The following is a 24,416-nucleotide window of genomic DNA, read 5'->3' as shown; positions in this document are numbered from 1 at the left end:
TCGTATTTGTTAAGCGCTTACTATGTGCAGAGCACTGTTCTAAGTGCTGGGGTAGATACAGGGTCATCACGTTGTTCCACGTGAGGCTCACAGTCTTCATCCCCATTTGACAGATGAGGGAACTGAGGCCCAGAGAAGTGAAGTGACTTGCCCACAGTCACAGAGCTGACAGGTGGCGGGGCCGAGATTCGAACCCATGACCTCTGGCTCCCAAGCCCGGGCTCTTTCCACTGAGCCACGCTGTAAAGGAGGCCCAGAGAAGTGAAGTGACTTGACCAGGGTCACCCAGCAGACAAGTGGAGGAGCCGGCATTCGCACCCAGGTCCTCCTGACCCCCCCAGGGCCTGGCTCCAGCCCCTAGGCCGTGCCGCTTCTCGGGTGCAGGGAGACGGAGGTACCCAGGAAAGTCCGCGACTGGAAGGCGATAATCGCGATAATTGTGGTTTTACAAGTACAGCTGGGGTGGATACAAGCTAATCAGGTCGGACACAGTCCCTGTCCCCTGTGGGGCTCACCGTCTTCATCCCCCTTTCACAGATGAGGGAAATGAGGCCCAGAGAAGTGAAGTGACTTGCCCAGGGTCACCAGCAGACGTGTGGCGGAGCCAGGATTAGAACCCACGTCCTCTGACTCCCAGGGCCGGGCTCTAGCCACTGGGCCACGCTGCTCCTGAAACGAGTGGTTGTTTTTGAAAGACGGACACAACTCTGACTCCGGCGTTTCCCATCAACTACCCGGGGACGTCAACTGTGCGTCTGAGGGTCTCTGGGGGCGTCTTTCGGTTTGAAGAGAAACCTCCTGCTCCATCCCAACCCTCCAGGCTCACTCACTCACTCATTCATTCCGATTTATGGAGCGCTTACTGGGTGCAGAGCACTGTACTAACATTATTAATAATGTTGGTATTTGTTAGGCGCTTTCTATGTGCCGAGCACTGTTCTAAGCGCTGGGGTAGACACAGGGGAATCGGGTCGTCCCCCGTGGGGCTCACGGTCTTCATCCCCATTTTACAGGTGAGGTATCTGAGGCCCAGAGAAGTGACTCGCCCACAGTCACCCAGCTGACAAGGGGCAGAGCCGGGATTCGAACCCATGACCTCTGACTCCAAAGCCCGGGCTCTTTCCACCGAGCCACGCTGCTTCTACACAGACACGTTTCTTGCCCATAACGAGCTTACCCGTTTAGGCGGGGAATGTATCTGCTACTAATAACAATTATCATTATGGTACTTGTGAAGCGTTTACTATGTATATATTATTTATTACCCTATTTATTTTGTTCATGAGGTGTATATCCAACAGCGCGGCTCAGTGGAACGAGCCCGGGCCTGGAAGTCAGAGGTCAGGGGTTCGAATCCCGGCTCCGCCACTTGTCAGCTGTGTGACTGTGGGCGAGTCACTTCACTTCTCTGGGCCTCAGTTCCCTCATCTGTTAAATGGGGATGAAGACCGTGAGCCTCACGCGGGACAACCCGATGACCCTGTATCTACCCCAGCGATTAGAACGGTGCTCTGCACATAGTAAGCGCTTAATAAATACCAACGTTATTATTCTTATTGATTCTATTACTCTTGATGATGTTGTCTTGTTTTGTTTTGTTCTGTTTTGCTTTGCTGTCTGTCTGCCCCGTTTAGACCGTGAGCCCGTCATTGGGCAGGGATGGTCTCTATCTGTTGCCAAGTGCTTAGTACAGTGCTCTGCCCATAGTAAACGCTCACTAAATACTACTGAATGAATGAATGAATGAATAAGTGCCAAGCACCGTTCTTAAGTGCCGGGGTAGATACAAGGTGACGAGGTTGTCCCCCGTGGGGCTCACAGTCTTCATCCCCATTTTCCAGATGAGGTCCACCCTAGCGCTTAGTACAGTGACCGGCCCCTAGTAAGTGCTCCACAAATTCCACAACCATTAACGAATACCGCCATTCCTAGGGAACGAGGGCTTAGTCAGGGCCTCTTGGAGATGTGTTTGGGGATTAAGGATGGGATGAAGAATGTGACCCCACGGGGGATGGGAACTGTGTCCAACCTGATTAACTTGTATCTACCCCAGCACTCAGAACAGGGCTTGACACGTAGTAAGAGCTTAACGAGTATCGTAATGATTATTTGGGGGGAGGCTGCGGCGAGCAGGGGCAGCCGGTGAGGGAGAGGGGAGGCCAGGGACCCTCATCTCCAGCACTGCGGGAATTTATAGTGTCGCAGGAAAACACTCCACTCCTCAAGTGCCAGCTTTCTCACTATGCTGTCATCTCTCCCATCTCGCCGCCGACCTCTGGCCCACGTCCCGCCTCGGGCCCGGAAGGCCCTCCCGCCTCAAATCCCACAGACAAGGACTCTGCCCTACTTTCAAATTCTTACAGAAGGCCCACCTCCTCCAAGAAGCCTTCCCTCACTAAGCCCCACTTTTCTTCTTCTCCCCCTCCCTTCTGCGTCGCCCCGACTCGCTCCCTTTCTTCCTCCCCCCTCCCGGCCCCACACTGCTCCTGCCCAGATCCGTTATTTCTTTCTTTCTATTCATGTCCTTCTCCGCCGGTTCCAGACTGTCAGGTCCTTGTGGGCAGGGGATGTGTCTGTTTATTGTTGCCTTGTTCTCTCCCAAGTACTTAGTCCAGGGCTCTGCATACAGGAAGCGCTCAGTACATAATAATAATAATAATGATGGTATTTGTTAAGCGCCCTGTTAAGCACTGTTCTAAGCGCTGGGGTAGATAGAGGTTAATCAGGTTGTCCCCCCTGGGGCACACAGCCTTAATCCCCATTTTCCAGATGAGGTAAGCGAGGCACAGGGAAGTGAAGTGGCTGGCCCAAGGTCACACAACAGACACGCGGTGGAGCCGGGATTAGAACCCACGTCCTCTGACTCCCAGGCCGGAGCTCTTTCCCTTAAGCCACGCTGCTTCTCACGATTAAACTGTGAGCCCGTCGTTGGGCAGGGATCGTCTCCATCTGTGGCCAAATTGCACCTTCCCAGGACTTAGTCCAGTGCTCTGCACACAGTAAGCGCTCAATAGATACGACTGAATGAATGAATGCGACTGAATGAATGAATGAACGAGCCACCTTTGAAGAAGGGGCCTCCAGTGCTTCCCATCGGGAACAGAGGAAGTCCTGGGCCTCTGGGGAAGTTGAGGCATTGACCCCCGCCCCGACCCCCGCCCCACGAGCCTCTCTGGCGCCGCTGCGTCAGGGCCCGTCTTTCCCGGTCGCCGTACCTGGTTCTTGTTTGGATTCTCCATGAAGACGCACTGCTTCATGATGTAGGAGACCACGGCGTTGCCCCCCAGCGCGGCCACGTGGGCCCGCACCATGGCGAACACTTCCGCGATGAAGGCGTGGAGAAATCCGCTGACGCCGCCTTCCTGCCGAACAGAAACCCAAACCGTCATAATCGGAGTCGCCGTAACGGCCTGGGGGGGGGGGGGGGGGGGGGGGGGTCAGAAGGTCGTGGGTTCTAATCCCGGCTCTGCCGCTTGGCCGCCGGGCGACCCCGGGCAAGTCGCTTCAGTTCCCTGGGCCTCGGGTTCCCTCATCTGAAAAATGATAGAGACTGTAAGGTCGTTGCGGGCAGGGACTGTGGCTGCTTATTGTCGCACTGGCCTCTACCAAGAGCTCGGTACAGGGCTCCGCACATAGTAAGCGCTCAATAAATACGACCGATTGAATGAATGAATGAATGAATGAATGGGGACTGAGAGCCCCACGTGGGACAGGGGACTGTGTCCAACCCCATTTGCTTGTAGAGGGAAGCAGCGTGGCTCAGTGGACCGAGCACGGGCCTGGGGGTCAGGAGGTCACGGGTTCTAATCCCGGCTCTGCCACTTGTCTGCTGGGTGGACCTCGGGCGAGTCTCTTCACTTCTCTGTGACTCAGTTCCCTCATCTGGAAAATGGGGGTGAAGACTGTGAGCCCTATGCGGGACAGGGACGGTGTCCAACCAGATTTCCTTGTACCCACCCCCATTGCTTAGTACGGTGCCTGGCACATAGTAAGCGCTTAATAAATACCGGAAGTATTATTATTATCATTACTATCTCCCCAAGCGCTCAGTACAGTGCCTGGCACATAGGAAGCACTTCACAAATACCGTCGTGACGAATTACTATTATTGCAGGAGCTCACCTCACGCAGCGAAGTGGTCTCTCGGATGAAGAACATATTGATGATCCCGAGATACTTGGTGATCTTCGCCCCGGGGATGAAGGAGAGGGGCGTCATCTTGACCACCCCCACGGTGGCGGTGGGGCAGGCCGGGGCCGAGCGCTGGCGGGCCTGGCTCTCGGGCGGGGGGCTGCCTCTCTCCGCCGGGGCCGCTGCAGCGGGAGGGAGGGAGGGGAGACAAGAAGGGGAAGGGGGAGGGAACACGTCGGGTCATCGTCGGACGCGACCCCCCCCGCCCCGGCCCGACGCGCCGGACCGCTCCTTCCCTCGCGTTTCCAAACGGGTGAGGGGGAGCGACATTCTGCTGGCGGGGAAGGAAGCCCAAGCCATGGAGCGTGGAGGAAGAAGAATCATCATGCACCGCATGCAACGGGGACGGGGGGGGGGGAGGGAGAGACGGAGACGGAAAGGAAAGGCCGAGGAGCCGGAGGGTGGCATTCTTTGGGAAGAAAAATGGCATTCCTGCAAAAGAAAATGTCGATGCAATGGAGCCAGACGGCGCGGTGATCGGTTACCGCCGGGAGGAAAAGAAAATCAGAAGGGTCGGGGGCGGGGGAGGAGGAGCTTTATCAAAATTATCTGCTGGAGAAACCGATTATTACAGGAAGAGTGTGAAAGTTGTTACAGTTCCCAGTGGATTTTCTTTTCCTTTTTTTTTTCCCCCAGAAGTGTCTTCTCATCAATGTCAACTTGTAGGAAACCTTACGTGACTAATAATGGCGGGGGATATTTTCACACCTGTGATTAGTGAACAGCTCACGGTGTCGCGGGGGGCTTTAGGCTGCCCTTCGGGTGACTTTGCTCCCTTTCTCCCGTTTATTCCAAAACACGCAGAGCGTGCGTGTCTGTGGTAATATTCAAATGAGCCTGTCCCTATCAGTGAGGGAGGTGGTAATAACAATAATAATTGGGGCATTTGTTAAGGGCTTACTACGTGCCAGACACTGTACTTAGCGCCGGGGTGGATCTAAGCAAATCGGGTTGGACGCGGTCTCTGTCCCACGTGGGGCTCACAGTCTCCATCCCCATTTGACAGGTGAGGTCACTGAGGCCCAGAGAAGAGAAGTGACTTGCCCAAGGTCACACAGCAGACAAGTGGCGTTGATCGCTTTCCACGTGGAAAGGAACGACGTCTTTCAGACCCCCGGGAGATGGTCTGGCAGTCTGGGATTCTAAGTAGGGGCTTAGGGCCCCCCCCACCCCGCACGATTTCAGCCGTCCATAAAGAGCAAGCCGTTAACTTCCTTCTCCACGGTAAATTTGGCCCTCGGGGGAGGTAAACGCCTTTGAGAGGAAAAAAAAAATATATTGAAAGTGGAGAAAAGGAAGAAGGAAAAACCTAAAACCAAAGAAAAACCAACCAAATTCTACATTTGCAATGAATCGCTCCTAGCGGGCCTGTTCCGACTGCTGTTTCCCCCAGCCGTTTCGAAAGAAACTGCAGCTTTCACACTCCGGTGTGTTAAACGTTTGATCGGCAGAGTTATTCAACTGGGCAGTTGGTGGGGAGGGGGGGGTGTGTGCGACCCCTTCACCCTGGGGAATCAGAGCGATCCCCCTCGGATCATCATCAGCATCAGAACGTGGTGGAAGAAACATCCGCCTACTTGTCTTAATCGATCCGCGCCTTATGGTCTGAGCTTTCAGTTTAATGAGCTCTATCCAGCTGTTGCATCTGTCTGCAAAGGAACTGTAATCAACTGACGTTGCTGAAAACACAGACAGAAAACAAAAGAAAAAGAAAAAAAAAAAACAAAAAAACAAAGAAAAAAAACATGGATGACGTCTCCGTCCGTCACTACGCTCCGTCGGACGAAGCAATTAGCTCAATCAGAGAGAGAGAACTGTCCTTTTCCAAGCCAGTCTTTTTTTTTTTTTTTTGCTTTAAACAAACCAACAAGCAGAGGGAGAGAGAGGGAGAGGCAGAGAGAGACAGAGAGAGCGCAAAATACGTCAAGCTTTAGACACTGATCTATCCCAAACCGGGTCTTTCCCTTTAGCCGGCTGAGCTCTGTCGCTGGCGGCTGCCGATGATCTCTCGGGCAAAGCGGAGCCGGCGGGGGGGGGGGGGGGGAATCGACCCTGGAAGATGGAATCAGGGGCGACCCTCCGCTCTGCCCTCACCTCGAATCCTCCGCCCGCCCCGTCTAACCTTGAATTTATATCTCATTTTTAGTCGCTGGGGTTATTTAAATCCGTAATTCACACGCGGAAGGAGCCGCCCGGCCGTCACGGGGTTCGGGGATGGTGCCGGAATCGGAGGTGGGAGGAGGGAGGGGTAGGGGGGACAGAAAGGAGCACCGTGGCCTGGTGGCTAGAGCCCGGGCCGGGGAGTCAGAAGGTCGTGGGTCCTACCTCCGGCTCCGACACCTGTCTGCTGTGTGACCTCGGGCGGGTCGCTTTACTTCTCTTTAACCTCTGTGACCTCATCTGGAAAATGGGGATGGAGACCGTGAGCCCTATGTGGGGCAGGGACTGTGTCCAACTCGATCTACTTCGAACAGTGCCTGGCCCATGGTAAAGCCCTTAACAAATACCATAATTATCATCTAACAGATACCAGAGTTGCTATCTAATTATTAGAAACCGTCCTTGGGCTTTTGAGAATGAAGCCTCACAGGGAAAGACGTTATCTTTAATAATGATGGTATCTGTTAAGCGCTCACTACGTGCAAAGCACGGTTCTAAGCGCTGGTTATCTTTCTGGGAAGGTAAACACCGAAAGGATTCTTTTAGCCCCTAATAAGAGTAACGATAATGACGGCATTTGTTAAGCGCCCGCTAGGCGCCAAGCACCGTTCTAAAGCGCCGGGGTACATGGGGCTCGCGGTCTTCATCCCCATTTTACAGACGAGGGAACTCAGAGAACTGAAGTGACTTACCCAGGGTCACACGGCAGACAAGGGGCAGAGCCGGGCTCACGGCCCGCGACCTTCCGACTCCCCGGCCCGGGCTCCGTCCGCTACGCCGTGTTGCTTCTCTGCAACATTGCCCAGCTCCTCTTCTGGTTTTGGCGTCCGGGGGGGGGGGCTTCGCAAGAGCGGGGAAGAAAAGCAGCCCCTCCCTCTTCGGGAGGTCAAAGGCAATCGCCGCTTCGACCTCATCCGAGACCGGGCCAAACTCTGAGCGGCCGCAGGTGAAATCTTCCCGGCGGCCAAGCAAGCGGAGCCGTTTGTGACGGAATCGTTTGGTTCTTTTGAAACGGAAGTGCTCCGACTTGGATCCTTTGCCTTTAGATGTATCTAGATATGCATATATCTGTATACCTAGAGGCATACGGACAGACACATAGATACATCCGCACGCTCGGACGGCAGCACAGCTACAGGCCGGGGCTCCTTTCGAGTCACCGCTGCAACTTCTGGGGTTCTTTAAGCGCTCGAGCCGTTAACCTGCAATCTGACCCTCTGTGGTGACGATTTGCTTAAGGAGACAAACTCACCTCTGTGGGCGGCTGGTATACCTGAGTTAGAACTGGTACTCTCCGGGGGTTCTAATAAAACAACACGAACAACGTTAGCTTGGACGTTCAGGACGAGGCTGGCCGTTTTTTTCCGGCGGCTCGGAGGCCTGATCAGGCCTTCCAAGGGTACGGCGTGGGAGGACGGGGTTGATTCTATTTATCGCCATCGTTCCCGTCCGTCCGTCTCCCCCGATTAGACCGTGAGCCCGTCGAAGGGCAGGGACCGTCTCTGTTACCCATTTGTACCTTCCAAGCGCTTAGCATAGTGTTCTGCACATAGTAAGCGCTCAGGAAATACTATTGAATGAATGACGGGGTGTCTTTCGACGGCTTCCCCCGGAGGCCGGACTCCAGAGACCTTTCTCCGGGGCCTCGTGGGGAGGAATGGCGGGTCGGAGGGTCCGCGTCCCCGCGACCCCCGCCGCTCCCTGTCGGACCCGGTGGCTGTGAAGCTCCTTGGGGACAGGGATCATGTCATCCCGGCTCGGCCACTTGTCAGCTGTGTGACTTTGGGCGAGTCACTTAACTTCTCGGTGCCTCAGTTACCTCATCTGTAAAATGGGGATGAAGACTGTGAGCCCCACGTGGGACAACCTGATTCCCCTGTGTCTACCCCAGCGCTCAGAACAGTGCTCGGCACATAGTAAGCGCTTAACAAATACCAACATTTTACCAAACTCCACTGTCTCCTCCCAAGTGCTTAGTACGGAGCCCTGCACACGGTAGAGAAGCAGCGGGGCTTAGGGGCAAGAGCCTGGGCTCGGGAGTCGGAGGTCATGAGTTCTAATGCCGGCTCCGCCACTTATCAGTCACTTGGGCAAGTCACTTCACTTCTCTGGGCCTCAGTTCCCTCATCTGGAAAATGGAGATGAAGACTGGGAGCCCCACGGGGACAACCTGATGACCTTGTTTCTACCCCAGTGCTTAGAACACTGCTTGGCACATAGTAAGCACTTCATAAATACCATCATTATTATTATTATCATTATTAGACTGTAAACTCCTTGAAGGGAGGGATCACGCCTCTGGGCTGGACTGCCTCCTTTCTCATATAATAATAATAACGTTGGTATTTGCTAAGCGCTTACTATGTGAAGAGCACTGTTCTAAGCGCTGGGGGAGAAACAGGCTAATCAGGTTGTCCCACGTGAGGCTCACAGTCTTCATCCCCATTTTACAGATGAGGGAACTGAGGCACCGAAAAGTGAAGTGACTTGCCCACAGTCACACAGCTGCCAAGTGGCGGATCCGGGATTCGAACCCATGACCTCTGACTACCGAGCCCCGGGCTCTTTCCACTGAGCCACGCTGCTTCTCATATCCGTCAGATAATGACTCTCTGCCCTTTCAAAATCTTACTGATGATCCATCTCCTCCAAGAGGCCTTCCCTGACTAAGCCCCTCCTTTCCTTTCCTCTTCTCCCCCTCCCTTCTGCGTCGCCCTGACTCGCTCCCTTTCTTCATCCCCCCTCTCGGCCCCACACCGCCTCTGTCCATGTGTGTCATTTATTTCTTTATTTCGATTAACGTCTGCCTCCCCTTCTAAACTGTCAGCTGGTTATGGACAGGGAATGGGCCTGTTCATTGTTACACTGTCCAAGGGTTTAGGACAGTGCTTTGCACACAGTAAGCACTCAATAAACATGACTGAATGTAAGCTCGCTGTGGGCAGGGAGTGCTTCTGCTTACTGTTCTGTTGTACTTTCGCAAGCGTTTCGGACAGTGCTTTGCACCCAGTAAGCGCTCAATAAATACGGCAATGAACGTAACCTCCTTGTGGGCAGGGAATGGGTCTTTTTACTGTTCTAAAAAGCACTTAGGACAGTGTTTTGCACTATGAGCCCATCGTGGGCAAGGACTGTCTCTATTTGTTGGTGAACTGTACTTTCCAAGATCGTAGTCCAGTACTTTGCACACGGTTACGTGCTCAATAAATAAGTGGCAAGTGCTCAATAAATACGACTGAATGAACAAATGAATGAATGGAATCCAGCCAACCAAGGGCCTCGTCTGGGAGTGTCACAGTCTGCATTAACGGAAGGTTTTAGAAACACCGGGAGGAGGATGCAAATTTTCGGCAGAGGGCATCCCCTGCCACATTCTAGATCATCGTCATCATCATCGCCACGGACGGCACTGATTGAGCGCTTAACTCCGTGCAGAGCAGTGATCACCTCTACCGACCCTACCGTGATCTCCCAAGCATTTAGCACAGTGCTCTGCGTACAGCAAGCTCTCGGCAAATACTGTTATTGCCCGACAATTACTCTCATTGCAAGCGATGAGGACCTTTCCATCTGGTGGGGGAGACAGACGTCAAAAGCAATTACAGAGCGGGGAAAGGCGGTGTCATCGACCGTCTCCCAGGTCCCACCTCCAACCTTTGGAACGATTTTGATGCCTTTCTCTCATTCCTTCTCTCTTTCTCCGTAGCTCCATTGATCCCCGGGGACTTTGCTATCCAAACAGATCTTCCCGATGACCTTCCTTTCACTCCTCAACTTCACTGACCTACTGCTCCGCTTCACCTGGTCCACTCGCCGACGTGGAAAAACACTCAATCTCATCATCTCTAGCCACTGCACAACCTCTACCCAGAAGCAGCGCGGCTCAGTGGAAAGAGCCCGGGCTTGGGAGTCAGAGGTCAAGGGTTCTAATCCCGGCTCCGCCGCTTGTCAGCTGTGTGACCTTGGGCAAGGCACTTCACTTCTCTGTGCCTCAGTTCCCTCGTGTGTAAAATGGGGATGAAGACTGTGAGCTCCACGTGGGACAACCTGATCACCTTGCATCACCCCAGCGCTTAGAAGAGTGCTTTGCACATAGTAAGCGCTTAACAAGTACCATCATTATTAATATTATTATGGGCAGGGAATGTGTCTGTTCACTCTTCTACTGTACTCTCCCCAGTTTTTTAGTAAAGTGCTCTGCACACAGTAAGCGTGCAATAAATAAGACTGACCGACTGACTGAACTTCAACTTTATCCTTGCATGCTTTAATTCTGCCCTCTCCTCTGCCCGGCAAAATGATTTCTCCACCGCTATTGAGAGCCGGGCCCATCGCCCTTGCCAGTTGTTCCAGACATTTAACTCCCTCCTCAGGCCTCCTGTCCCCCAGACTGTCCCACCCCTTGCCCCCCATGAGCTGCCTACCTTGTTGGTAGAAAATTAATACCATCAGGTGTGAGCTCCTGAAAACTGCCCCTGTCCCTTCTCAGTCCCTCCCCCTTCCGGCCCCCCCTTCAACTTTCCCCAGCTTTCCCGGCAATATCCGTAGAAGAGATATCCCGCCTCCTCTCAAAAGCCACCTCCTCCACCTGCACATCTGACCCCATTCCTTTACACCTTCACAAAACACTTATCCCCTCCCTTCTTCCTTCCCTCCCTAACTGCCATCTTCAACCCTTCGCTCTCCAATGGCTTCTTCCCCACTGCTTTCAATCATGTCCAGGTCCCCTATCCTAAAACAACCCTCCCTCGACCCCTCGGCTCCCTCCGGTTAGCCCCCACCTCCCTCTCCCCTTTCCTCTCCCAACTTCTCGAGGGAGTCGTCTAAACCTGCTGTCTCAAATTCCGCTCCTCCGATTCTCTCCTGGCCCCCCTCCGAACTGGCTTCCGTCCGCTTCGCTCCACGGAAACGGCCCGCTCAAAGGTCACCGATGACCTCCTTCTTGCCAAATCCAACGGCCTCTACTCCGTCCTAACCCTTCTCGACCTCTCAGCTGCCTTCGACACTGTGGACCGTCCCCTTCTCCCGGAAACGTTCTCCAACCTCGGCTTTGCTGACCCTATCCTCTCCTGGTTCTCCTCTTATCTCTCTGGTCTCCTTCGCGGGCTCCTCCTCCGCCTCCCACCCCCTGTCTGTGGGGGGGGGTCCCCTCAAGGTTCAGGTCTGGGTCCCCTTCTCTTCTCCATCTACACCCACTCCCTTAGAGAACTCATTCGCTCCCACGGGTTCACCAGCTACCTCAAGGTGGATGATTCCCAAATCTACGCCTCCGGCACTGATCTGTCTCCCTCTCTGCAGTCTCGCATTTCCTCCTGCCTTCAAGACATCTCTACTTGGATGCCCTGCCATCACCTCGAACTTAACATGCCCCAAACAGAACTCCTCATCCTCCCATCCAAATCCTGTGTAGACGGTATCACCACCATCCTTCCTGTCTCATCGTCCGTGGCATTTACCCTTGACTCTTCTCTCTCATTCAACCCACACATTCGATCTAGCACTAAATACTTTCGGTTCCACCTTCCCAACATGGCTAAAATCTGCCCTTTCCTCTCCATCCAAACTGTTATCCCGCTAATCCAAGCACTCATCCTATCCCGCCTCACAGTTACTGTATGAGCCTCCTCGCTGACCTCCCAGCCTCCTGGCTCTCGCCACTCCAACCCATACTTCACTCTGCAGCCCGGATCATTTTTCTCCAAAAACGTTCGGTCCACGTTTCCCCACTCTTCAAGAAACTCCAGCGGCTGCCCTTCCTCTTCCGCACCAAACAGAAACTCCTCACCGACGGCTCGAAAGCACTGTCGCCTCCTCGGTGCTATCCTAGTACAGCCAAGCCCGCACCCTTCAATCCCCTTCACGCCAACCTTCTCACTCTTCCTCAATCTCATCCACCTCGCCGCTGACCTCTTGTCCACATCTTCCCTCCGGCCCGGAACGCCCTCCCTCTTCGTATCCGACAGAGGATTAATCTCCCCACTTCAAAGCCTCGTGCAGGCCCACCTCCTCCAAGAAGCCTCCCCAGACTAAGCCTTCCTTTCCTCTTCTCCCACTCCCTTCTGCGTCGCCCTGACTCGGTCTCTTTATTCTTCCCCTTACCCCCTTCCACCAGCCCCTCACACCTCACGTCCCTAGCTTTCATTTATTTCTATTAATGTCTGTCTCCCCCTCTAGACAGTCCATTGTGGGCAGGGGATGGGTCTGTTATAATATTCTACTGTCCTTTGCCAAGCGCATAGTACTTGAGCACCGTGAGCGCTCAATAAATACCACAGATCAGTTGATTATAAGGGGTGTGGTACGTGAGTGCCGTGGGGCTAGGGATGAAGTGACTGTCAAAGTATTTAGGGAAGACAGAAGCACGTGCCTTGACGATGCAGAAAGGAGGGACAGGGTGGGTAGATGAACGGATTCATCGAGGAAAGCCTCTCGGAGGAGATGCAGCATCCTACCAGCCCACAAAACCCGTTCGGAGCTCCGGGGCTCGGTCTATAAAATCGTCTTCACGAGTGTCTCTCCACTGTGCGGATCTCCAAACTCCAACTTTGGCCAAGGGGGAAGCAGTGAGGCTGGAGGGATTTATGAAGCCGGGGTTTTCCAAGCATACCAGTTTTTGCAAATCCCCCCAGAGACAAAAGGGAAGGGAATGAACGCATCGACTCAATTTCAGGGGAGATCTTGTCAGCGGGGCCTCCGAACCCTTGCGGAGACGAGTTAAAACGCCTGAGTTTCGGAAGAAATGGAACTGTTGCTATTTATAGTGCGGCGATGACATTTGAGGAGTGGGTAAAGGTCTTCCCTCCCTAGAGCTATCTCCTCTCAAACACATGATGGGAAAGAGCCGTATTTAGCGAGCGCTTACCGGGTGCCGAGCACTGTATTAAGCGCTTGAAAGCGGACAACATGGCAAAATATAACAAACACATTCAGGTCCCACAATGGAAACCTGAGGTCCCAAAGGAAGCTTCTCAAGTAATTCTTCAGGAATTTACACTCCCAAGAGCAATCCTCCAGGTAATAATAATAATAGTGGTACTAGCTCTGCGCTAACTATGTGCCAAACACTGTTTTAGGTACTGGGGCAGATACAAAGTAATCATGTTGGACATAGTCCTTGACCCACGTGGGGCTCACAGTCTTAATCCCCATTTTACAGATGAGGGAACTGAGGCACAGAGAAATGAAGTGACTTGCCCAAGGACACACAGCAGGCATGTGGCAGAGCCGGGATTAGAACCCACATCCTGTGACTCCCAGGTCCGTGCTCTATCCACTAGACCACGCTGCTTCCAAATATAGGAGACGTTGGGGTGCCTTGACCCTGCAAATGCCCCAATTAAAAAAAAATGATTCAGGCTTAGCAATTTTAAATATTTTACCCCACAATGAAGGTTGCTAAAAAAAATTATGCACACTCTGACCGAAATATGTATAGTCATACCACTTTTTTTTTCCTGTGTGTGTGTGTGTTGAAAACAAAAAGGTAACCAGAGGGTGGATAGGAAAAACAAAGAACACTAACCCAAGTATGAAAACTCTGGCACAGATATATATGTAGGCAGATCACAATTTAAGTAAAAAAGGTCACTACAAGGAGGAAAAGGAAATTTGAAAGAAAAAAGAAAACAGGAAATTCAGATGCCAACTTCCTTAAATACTGAATACAAGGTCATTTTTGCTTCGTCTTTCATTCTCCAAGCAGGGACAGTTTATTTACACGCCACCCAAACTCCGGCCTCACGGCAACTGTGCACAAACCCCTATACGTTCCCACTTTCCCTATTTGAAATTTATCTTAATATCTGGCCTTTCCTCTATCCGGTAAACTCTTTGTGGATGAGGGATGATCGTGCCGACCCACTCTACTGTACTGTAATCTCCAAAGCGTTCAGTCCAGTGGTCTCCTCACAGTACACGCTCAACGAATACCATCGATCGCATCGATCCATCGATGAGAGAGAGACTCACAGACTTGGATTAGGTCTCCAGGACATTTGTTAATGGTTTCCCCCACCCCACACTGAAAAAGCACTTTTTCTAGCTAACAGCAATGTGGGATAAATAAGCTCTTACGCCAGGCTATTACTGCTCACCAAAAGCTCAAAACACCATCACGGTATCTTAAAAAGTAGACGTTTCCTTCTCCGGTGCACTGACTGCTTTAAGGGAAGCAGCGTGGCCTAGTAGCTAGAGCCCGGGCCTGGGAGTCAGAAGGACCTGGGTTCTAATCCCAGCTCCACCACTTGTCTGTGGGCAAGCCACTTAACTTCTCTGTGCCTCATTTACGTCATCTGTAAAGGGGAGATTAAAACTGTGAGTCCCAAGTGGGGCAACCTGATTACTCTATATCTACCCCAGCGCTTAGAACGGTGCTTGGCTCAGAGTAATTGCTTAACAAATACCATTATTATTATTAATGTGGGCAAGTCACTTAACTTCTCTGTGCCTCAGTTACCTCAGCTGCAAAGTGGGGAGGAAGACTGTGAGCCTCACGTGGGACAACCTGATGACCCTGGATCTACCCCAGCGCTTAGAACAGTGCTCTGCACGTAGTAAACGCTTAACAAATACCAACAATATTATTAAGGACCAAACGGACGCTCTCAACATGGCCCTCTCTCCGAACTCAACTCAGTCGCTCTCCTATCCCTTCGTCCATCTCGTGCCACTAACCCACAGCCCTGGATCACCGGCACTGTCCGCCTCCTTCGCTCGTGCTCGACCCGCACAGCGCTGCTGGTAGAAATCGAAATAAGAGGTCGACTCCGTCCGCTTCAAGTTTATCCTTGCGCGCTTTAACTCTGTCCTCCTCTCTGCCCGGCAAGACTATTTCTCCACCGTTATCGACTGCCAGGCCCATCGCCCTCCTCAGTTGTTCTGGACATTTAACTCCCTCCTCAGGCCTCCTGTTCCCCCCACCTCCTCCCCTATCCCTTGCCCCCAGTGAGCCGCCCGCCTACTTTAGTAAGAAAATTGACACCATCGGGCGTGAGGTCCCGGAAATCTCCCCTGCCTCTCCTCAATCCCTCCCGGTTCCGGCCCCTTCTTCAACTCTCCCATCCTTCCCAGCAGGATCTGTAGAGGAGGTCTCCTGCCTCCACTCAAAAGCCACCCCCTCCACCTACGTATTCGACCCCATTCCTTCATACGTTATGAAAACTGTTGCTCCCTCCCTTCTTCCCTCCCTAACAACCATCTTCAACTGTTCGTTCTCCAGTGGCTTCTTTAAACCTCACTTTTCCTCATCTCCCACTCTCTTCTACGTCACCCTGACTCGCTCCCTTTGCTCTTCCCCCTCCCCTCCACCCCCATAACATTTATGTATATACCTGTCATTTTATTTATTTATATCGATGTCTGTTTATTTGTATTGATGTCTGTCTTCTTCCCCAGATTGTGAGTTTGCTGTGGGCAGGGACTGACACTCTTCGTTCTGTACTGCGCTTTCCCAAACGCGTAGTACAGTGCTCTGCCCACAGTAGGTGCTTAATAAATATGATTGAATGAATAAAAAAACTCTCCTGTGACCCCCTCGGCTCCCTCCAGTTATCGCCCCACCTCCCTCCTATCTTTCCTCTCCAAACTCCTTGGGTGAGTTGTCCACACACTACACTGCTTAGGAGAAGCAGCGCGGCTCAGTGGAAAGAGCCCGGGCTTGGGAGTCAGAGGTCATGGGTTCTAATCCCGACTCCGCCACTTGTCAGCTGTGTGACTCTGGGCAAGTCACTTCACTTCTCTGGGCCTCAGTTACCTCATCTGCAAAATGGGGATTGAGACTGTGAGCCCCCACGTGGGACAGGGACTGTGTCCACCCCGACCTGCTTATATCTGCCCCAGTGCTTAGTACAGAGCCTGGCACATAGTTAAGCGCTTAACAAATGCCATAATTATTATTATTGTTATTATTCTTATTACACCTGCTGTTTCAAATTCCTCTCCTCCAATTCTGCCCTTGACCCTCTCCGATCTGGCTTGGATACCCTTCACTCAACCGAAACCGCCCCTTTCAAAGGTCTCCGATGAAGTGTCTCTTGACAAATCCAACAGTCTTTACTCCATCCTAATCCCCCTTGACCTCTCGGCTGCCTTGGACACTGTGGATCACCCCCTTCTCCTGGAAATGTTATCTAATCTTGGCTTCACTGACACCGTCCTCTCCTGGTTCTCATCTCTCCGGCTGTTTATTCTCGGTCTTCTCCGCAGACTCCTCTTCTGCCTCCCTCCTCCTAACAGTGGGGGTCCCTCAAGGTTCAATTCTGGGTCCCCTTCTCTTCTCCGCCTACACCCACTCCCTTGGAGAACTCGTTCGCTCCCGTGGCTCCAAAATCTCCCAGATCCAGCCGCGATCTCCCTCTCGGCATTCCGCATCTCCTCCTGCCTTCGAGACATCTCCACCTGGCTGTCCTCCCGTCACCTCCAACTTCGCATATCCAAAACCGAGCTCCTTATCGTCCCAACCCAACCCTGTCGTCCCCCGACTTTCCCTTCACTGCCCACGGCACCACCATCCTTCCTGTCTCAGAAGCCCGTAATCTTGGCGTTATCCTTGACTCCTCTCTCTCATTCAGGCCACAGATTCAATCCGTCATTAAATCCCGTCGGTCCCACCTTCACAACGTCATTAAAATCCGCCTCTCCTCTCCATCCAAACTATTACCACATCGATCCAGTCATTCATCCTCTCCCGCCTGGATGACTGCAGCGGCCTCCTCACTGACCTCCCCGCCTCCTGTCTCTCCCCACTCCAGTCCCTACTTCACTCCGCTGCTCGGATCATTTTTCTATAAAAACATTCAGGACACGTCAACCTGCTCCTCAAAAAACTCCAGCGGTTGCCCATCCACCTCTGCATCAAACAAACGCTTCTCACCACTGGCTTTAAAGTCGTCCATCCCCCGGCCCCCTCCTACCTCCCCTCCCTTCTCTCCTTCTCCCTCGCAGCCCACACGCTCCGCTCCTCTGCCGCTGCTAACCACCTCCCTGGGCCTCCGTCTCCCCCGTCTCGTCGCCGACCCCCGGCCCACGTCCCGCCTCTGTCCCGGAACGCCCTCCCTCCTCAAATCCCACAGACCATGACTCTCTCCACTTTCAAAGCCTTACTGAAGGCCCACCTCCTCCAAGAGGCCTTCCTTGCTTAATCCCCCTTTTCCTCTTCTCCCCCTCCCTTCTGCATCACCCTGACTTTCTCCCTCTATTTATCCGACACCACTTATGCATGATTTATTTATTGATATTAATGTCTGTCTCACCCGCTCTAGGCTGTAAGCTCGTTTTGGGCAGGGAATGTGTCTGTTGAGTGTTGTATTCTTCCGAGTGCTTAGTACAGTGCTCTGCGCACGGTAAGTCCTCAATTAGTATGACTGAATGAATTATCTTCTACCTACCCCGGTGCTTAGAAGAGTACCTGGTACTTAGCGCTTAACAAATAGCACAATTATTATGATTATAATTATTATTATCGCTATGAAAAAATGCCCCCAGGGAGAAGCGGATGAAATTCTGCTTCGCTGGAAAGTTGAGGGGGGAAAAGCGAAATGTCTTGGGTTCACAGTTGGCTCTTGACTGTCCTAGCTTGTCCTAGCCCCAGCACTTAGCACGGTACTTGAAACCTAGTAAGAGTTTAATACAGTCAGTAGCGTTATTATTATTCTGAGCACAATTCAAGAAGCTTCAATTCCCTCTGAACAGTTTGGCTTTATTACAAATAAAAATGAGAAAAATAATAATAATTGTGGTATTTGTTAAGCACTTACTATGTGCCAGAAACTGTACTAAGTGCCGGGGTAGATACGAGCTGATCGGGTTGGGCACAGTTCCCGTCCCACATGGAGCTCACAGTCTCAATCACCCGTTTACAGAAGAGGTAACTAAAGCACAGGGAACTGAACTGAATTGCCCAAGGTCACAAAGCAGAAAAGTGGAGGAGTCAGGACATTTTTTTCTCCTTAAACACACTCGGAACAATTGTGCTGCGCTAAATACCTCCATGATCAATCATATTTACTGAGCGCTTACTGTGTGCGGCTCTGTATTAAGCCGTACGTGTGTAATATACGTACATATTTGTAACTGTAATTCTATTTTTATTAATGACGTGTATATATCTATAATTCGATTTATTTATACTGATGCTACTGATGCCTGTTTACTTATTTTGAAGTCTGTCTCCCCGTTCTAGAATGTGAGCCCGCTGTGGGCAGGGATTGACTCTCTTTATTGCTGAACTGTACTTTCCAAATGCTTAGGACAGTGCTCTGCACACAGTAAGGGCTCAATAAATACGACTGAATGAATAAATAAGCGGTTGCGAGAGTCCAATCGAACAGAGTCGTTCCCTGGCCACAACGAGCTGATCTCCTGGGTCGACTCGAGTGGAACGGGAACTTTCTAGGGAGAACTTCGTCGGGCTCTGTCGTCCTTCAGGCTGGGGGAGAAGACTCGTTTAGAGCCCACACTGATCTAGCGAGGGCGCAGAAGATGACGATGTTTATTTTTTGCAGTTGCGTTGTTCTTTTTTGAGGCCTAGGCACACACACATATAATCCAGGTCCCAGTTGAAGTCAAGAGCAAATAGAAAAATGGAATTTCAGTAGTTCATAGTTACGAAAAATTAGGGTATTCCTTTTTGCTATGAATACAAATGAAAAAACAGCCCTAGTCTTCTCCTAAGGACCAATATGAAAAACAGAAGAAACGACTCCCCCCAAGCCGTGCTTTTCCAAGAATAATAATTACATTATTTGTTAAGTGTTTACTATGTGCCAGCCACTGTTCTCTGATAAAAATAACAATAATAATAATTACGGTATTTGTTTAGTGCTTACTATGTGCCAGGCTCTGTTCTAAGCGCTGAGGTAGATAGAAGATGACCGAGTTGGACACGGTCTCTGTCCCACGTGGGGCCCACAGTCTTAATCAGCTTTTTACAGATAAGGGAACTGAGGCCCAGAGAAGTGAAGCGACTTGCCCAAGTTCACACAGCAGACAAGTGAGCCCGTTGCTGGGTAGGGATTGTCTCTATTTGTCGCTTAACTGTAGTTTCCAAGTGCTTAGTACAGTGCTCTGCACACAGTAAACGCTCAATAAATACGACTGAATGAATGAATGTATGAAAGAACCCATGACATTCTGACTCCCAGGCCCAGGCTCTAGCCACTAGGCCAGGTTGCTTCTTGATATTTGTGATACTTGCACAAAAAAGACTTTTGGAAAAGAAACCACTTCATGGGAACTATATCATCACTCCCACGGCTTCCACTGTCATCTCTACGCAGATGACCCCCCAAATCTCCATCTCCTCCCCTGTCCTCTCCCTCTCCCTCCAGGCTCGGATGTCCTCCTGCCTTCAGGACGTCTCCACCTGGCTGTCCGCCCGCCACCTCGAACTCAACTTGTCCAAGACGGAGCTCCTCATCTTCCCTCCCAAACCCCGTCCTCTCCCTGACTTCCCCGTCACCGTGGACGGCACGACCATCCTTCCCCTCTCACAGGCCCCCGACCTCGACGTCATCCTTGACTCCGCTCTCTCATCCCCCCCCACACATCCGATCCGTCACCAACGCCTGCCGGTCTCACCTTCACAACGTCCCCAAGGTCCGTCCTTTCCTCTCCATCCAAATTGCTACCGGGCTGGAACAAGCTCTCACTGGATTACCGTGTCAGCCTCCTCTCCGATCTCCCATCCTCCTGCCTCTCCCCACTTCAGTCTATACTTCACGCTGCTGCCCGGATTATCTTACTACAGAAACGCTCTGGGCAGGTCCCCCCCCGCCTCAAAAACCTCCAGTGGTTGCCCGTCCACCTCCGTATAGAACAAAAACACGTCACCGTCGGCTTCGAAGCCGTCCATCCGCTGGCCCCCTCCTACCTCACCTCCCTTCTCTCCTCCTCCATCCCGGCCCGCACGCTCCGCTCCTCTGCCGCAGCAAACCGTCTCCCCGGGCCTCCGTCTCACCCGTCTTGCCTCCGACCCCCGGCCCACGTCCTCCCGCTGTCCCGGAACGCCCTCCCTCCTCACGTCCGCTAAACTAACTCTCTTCTCCTCTTCAAAGCCCGACTGAGAGCTCACCTCCTCCGGGAGGCCTTCCCACACTGAGCCCCCCTTTTCCTCAGCTTCCTCTCCCCTCCCCGTCGCCCCGACTCCCTCCCGCTGCCTCCCTCCCCGCCCCACAGCACTTGTATATATACATACGTATCTATAATTCTATTTATTTACATTAATGCCTGTTTGCTTGATGTCTACATAGCTATAATTGTATTTATAACGATGCTATTGATGCCTGTTTCCTTGTTTTGAATGTCAGTCTCCCCCCCTTCTAGACCGTGAGCCCGCTGTTGGGTGGGGATTGTCTCTATTCGATGCCGAATTCTACTTTCCAAGCGCTCAGTACCGTGCTCTGCACACAGTAAGCGCTCAATAAATACGACCGAATGAATGAAGCGATGTTATTTACCGAGCAGTGCGCAGAGCAGTGCACTAAGCGCTTGGGAGAGCGCGATATAAGATGAAGACTGAATCGCGGAGAGCTGGGAGTCCCACTCTCAAGCTGCCTCCACAGAATTCTCTGCCCCAGGCATTCCGGGTCTACCGTCCTCAGGGATCGATCAATCAATTAATGCTACTTATCGAGCTCTTACGACGCACAGAGCACTGTAGTAAACACTTGGGAAAGTACACTAGAAAAGCAGTACGTCGTAGCGGATAGAACACGGGCCTGGGAGTCAGAGGGCCACGGGTTTCTAATCCCACCTCTGCTACTTGTCGGTTGAGTGACCTCGGGCAAGTCGCTTCACTTCTCTGGGCCTCAGTGACCTCATCTGTCAAATGGGGACCGAGGCTGTGAGCCCCACGTGGGACAGGGAACGTGTCCTACCCGATTTGCTCGGATCCCCCCCCAACCCTTAGTAATAATAATGATAATATTGGAATTTGTTAAGCGCTTCCTACGTGCAAAGCACTGTTCTAAGCACTGGGGTAGATACAGGGCAATCGGGTTATCCCACGTGAGGCTCACAGTCTTAGTCCCCATTTGACAGATGAGGTCACTGAGGCACGGAGAAGTTAAGTACAGTGCCCCGCACATAGTAAGCGCTTAACAAATTCCAAAATTATGATTACTATTACAATAGGGTTGGTAAACGTGATCTCCGCCCACGAAGAACTGACGGGCTACTCTGTGCAGAGCACTGTACTAAACCCTTGGGAGAATGAATCCATTTTGAAGAAAACACGCCTGAAGGCGAAAGGGAGGGGAAGATGGACACTTCTCCTCAAGGAGTGAGGACGCCTGCAGGAAAAATAGGACTCTTCTGGGAAAAGCCAGAGGAAATGTCTTCACCCTCGGGAACGGGGCCGAGGCTTCAGATGCCCAGTGATGCTCTTCGACAGCACCGTCAATAAGAGATTCACAAAAAAAGGGGAAGTGGGCAGCTCACGGCTTTTTTTTGTTTCCCCTGCTCAAAATACTTTGGCGGCACCGGAAGGAACGAAGCACTGCCATCTTGCTTCGTCTGAAAGAAGCAGCGTGGCTCAGTGGCAAGAGCCCGGGCTTGGGAGTCAGGGGACCTGGGTTCTAATCCCGGCTCCGCCGCTCGTCTGCTGTGGGACCTCGAGCAACCCACTTGATTTCTCTGGGCCTCATCTGTAAAATGGGGATGAAGGCCGTGAGCCCCACGGGGGACAACCTGATGACCTCGTATCTACCCCAGCGCTTAGAACGGTGCTTGGCAGATAGTAAGCGCTTAACGAATATCATAATCGTCATCAATCGTCATCAGAACGTGCCAACTATGGAAGCGGCGGCTTTTTTTCTGCAAAGGAAGATGCCGTATCCCAGGTAGGGAGTGTGTGACGGGTTACTTAGAACACCCAATCCTCCAAAAGAGATGCAACTGGCTTCATTTGAGGCAGCAGAGAGAAAGGAAGAGGGAGCGTGGCCTTGTGGCTAGAGCCTGGGCCGGGGAGTCGGAAGGACCTGGGTTCTAATCCCGGCTCCGCCCCTCGTAGGCTGTGTCAACTTGGGCAAGCCACTTTGCTTCTCTGGGCCTCAGTTACCTCATCTGGAAAATGGAGTTTGAGACTGCGAGCCCCACGTGGGACAGGGACCGTGTCCAACCCGACTGGCTTGGATCCATCCCAGGACTTAGTACAGTGCCTGACACATAGTAAGCGCTTAATTAACACCACAATTATAACTATTGTTATTATTAGGGGACACATGCGATGAACGCTAGTAACAGACGGGGATGCGGGGAAGGTCACTCTGTCAACTGATTGGTCGGAGATGGGCTACACCCAAACGCGTGACAAATTAATCCCGGCTCTGCCACTTGCCTGCTGTGTGACCTTGGGGAAGCCACTTCCCTTTCCTGAGCCTCGCTTCTTTCATCTGTAAAATGGGGATTCGACACCCGTTCTCCCTCCCTCCGTGTGTGGGACATGGCCTGGGACTGACTCGGTTATCTTAGATCTACCCCCGTGTTTAGGCCGGTGCTTGGCACGTAATCGGCACGCAACGAATATCACAACTATTACTGTCACAATGAGGAAGCGAAGGAGGGGAACTGGAAAAAGTCGATTTTTCTTTCGCACGACCAACCTTTAGCCGGTGTGAAAGGTTGAGAGGCAACTGATTCTGAACACAGTTCCAGAGGGAATTGCAGGAGCTCTTCGTTGTCTGTGGAGGCTTGAATGAACAAGGAAAGCCAAAAGTTAAACAGATGTCTTTCAACCCTTCCCCCCCGACCCGACCTCTACTCTTTCAATATTAATAAGGTAAGAATTGGGGAGTTCACAGATATTGGAGATGATCTGAGGCAAGTATGAAGGTTAAACACGGAATCATTTCTAAATCTTCTGGCTTGCTTTATATACACACACACACACACATATACCTATTTTTCATATACATAAATGTGTATATATAAATGTGTATGTTTATATCTGATTTATATATATATATATACACACACACACACATATATGTGCGTGTTTATATTTATACATGTGCTTTTTATATATAGATATACATAGATATAGGTATCTATATCTATATGTAGATATATATGTAAAGCAGCATGGCATAGTGGATAGAGCCCCGGGCCGGAGAGTCAGATCATGGGTTCTAACGCTGGGTCCACCACTTGTCTTCTGTGTGACCTTGGACGAGTCACTTCACTTCTCTGGGCCTCAGTTACCTCATCTGTAAAATGGGGATTGGGACTCTGAGCCCCATATTTCATCGCCTTGATTCTATTTATTGTTATCGTTCTCGTCTGTCCGTCTCCCCCGATTAGACCGTGAGCCCGTCAGAGGGCAGGGATTGTCTCTATCTGTTAGCGATTTGTACATTCCAAGTGCTTAGTACAGTGCTCTGCACATAGTAAGTGCTCAATAAATACTATTGAATGAATGAATGAATGAATGAATGAATATAGGCTAGGGACTGTATCCAACCCAATTCGCTTATACCCACTCCAGTGCTTAATACAGTGCCTGGCACAGAGTAAGCGCTTAAAAATACCACACTTATTATTATTATATCAATGGTATTTATTGAGAGCTTACTGTACGCAGACTGTACTAAATCCTCCGTATACAGTCTTCTACACTCTAATCACCAGAAGCAGCGCGGGCTCAGTGGAAAGAGCCCGGGCTTGGGAGTCAGAGGTCATGGGTTCGATTCCCAGCTCTGCCACTTGTCAGACTGTGGGCAAGTCACTTCGCTTCTCTGTGCCTCAGTGACCTCATCTGTCAAATGGGGATTCAGACTGTGAGCCTCACGTGGGACGACCCGATGACCCTGTATCTCCCCCCAGCGCTTCGAACAGTGCTCTGCACATAGTAAGCGCTTAACAAATACCAACATTATTATTAATATTAATCTCATGACGGACAGGGAACGTGTCTACCAACTCCGCTATACTGTTGTATTGTACTCTCCCAAGTGCTTAGCACAGTGCTCTGCACACAGCAAGCGCTTGATAAATACCACTGACTGACTGATTGATACGGCAGCTGTTCTGGACTAAGACCTTGGAAAGGCAGCTTTTTTTTTTCCCAAATC

General features: G+C 51.6%; 1 protein-coding gene across 23 annotated transcripts in view; it reads right to left on the bottom strand.

The window, feature by feature from the left end:
- Positions 1-24,416, bottom strand: part of C2CD5 (C2 calcium dependent domain containing 5) — a 134,402-nt gene that overhangs the window by 4,380 nt on the left and 105,606 nt on the right. For 7 of the 23 annotated variants that reach the window (XM_039911239.1, XM_029052495.1, XM_029052477.1 and 4 more), the window contains 5 exons: positions 22,950-23,036; positions 7,604-7,654; positions 5,769-5,870; positions 4,123-4,313; positions 3,216-3,362 (listed from right to left, as the gene is read on the bottom strand). In XM_039911239.1, the coding sequence (XP_039767173.1) occupies positions 3,216-3,362; positions 4,123-4,313; positions 5,769-5,870; positions 7,604-7,654; positions 22,950-23,036 (578 nt within the window). The remainder of the gene's footprint in view (positions 1-3,215; positions 3,363-4,122; positions 4,314-5,768; positions 5,871-7,603; positions 7,655-22,949; positions 23,037-24,416) is intronic. The other 16 variants (XM_029052483.1, XM_039911245.1, XM_039911240.1 and 13 more) reach the window with 4 other exon arrangements.

The sequence above is a fragment of the Ornithorhynchus anatinus genome, chromosome 2, assembly GCF_004115215.2.
Source record: "Ornithorhynchus anatinus isolate Pmale09 chromosome 2, mOrnAna1.pri.v4, whole genome shotgun sequence".
Lineage (NCBI taxonomy): Eukaryota > Metazoa > Chordata > Mammalia > Monotremata > Ornithorhynchidae > Ornithorhynchus > Ornithorhynchus anatinus.
The sequence above is the reverse complement of the archived record's forward strand: the minus strand, read 5'-3'. Positions and strand labels throughout refer to the sequence as shown.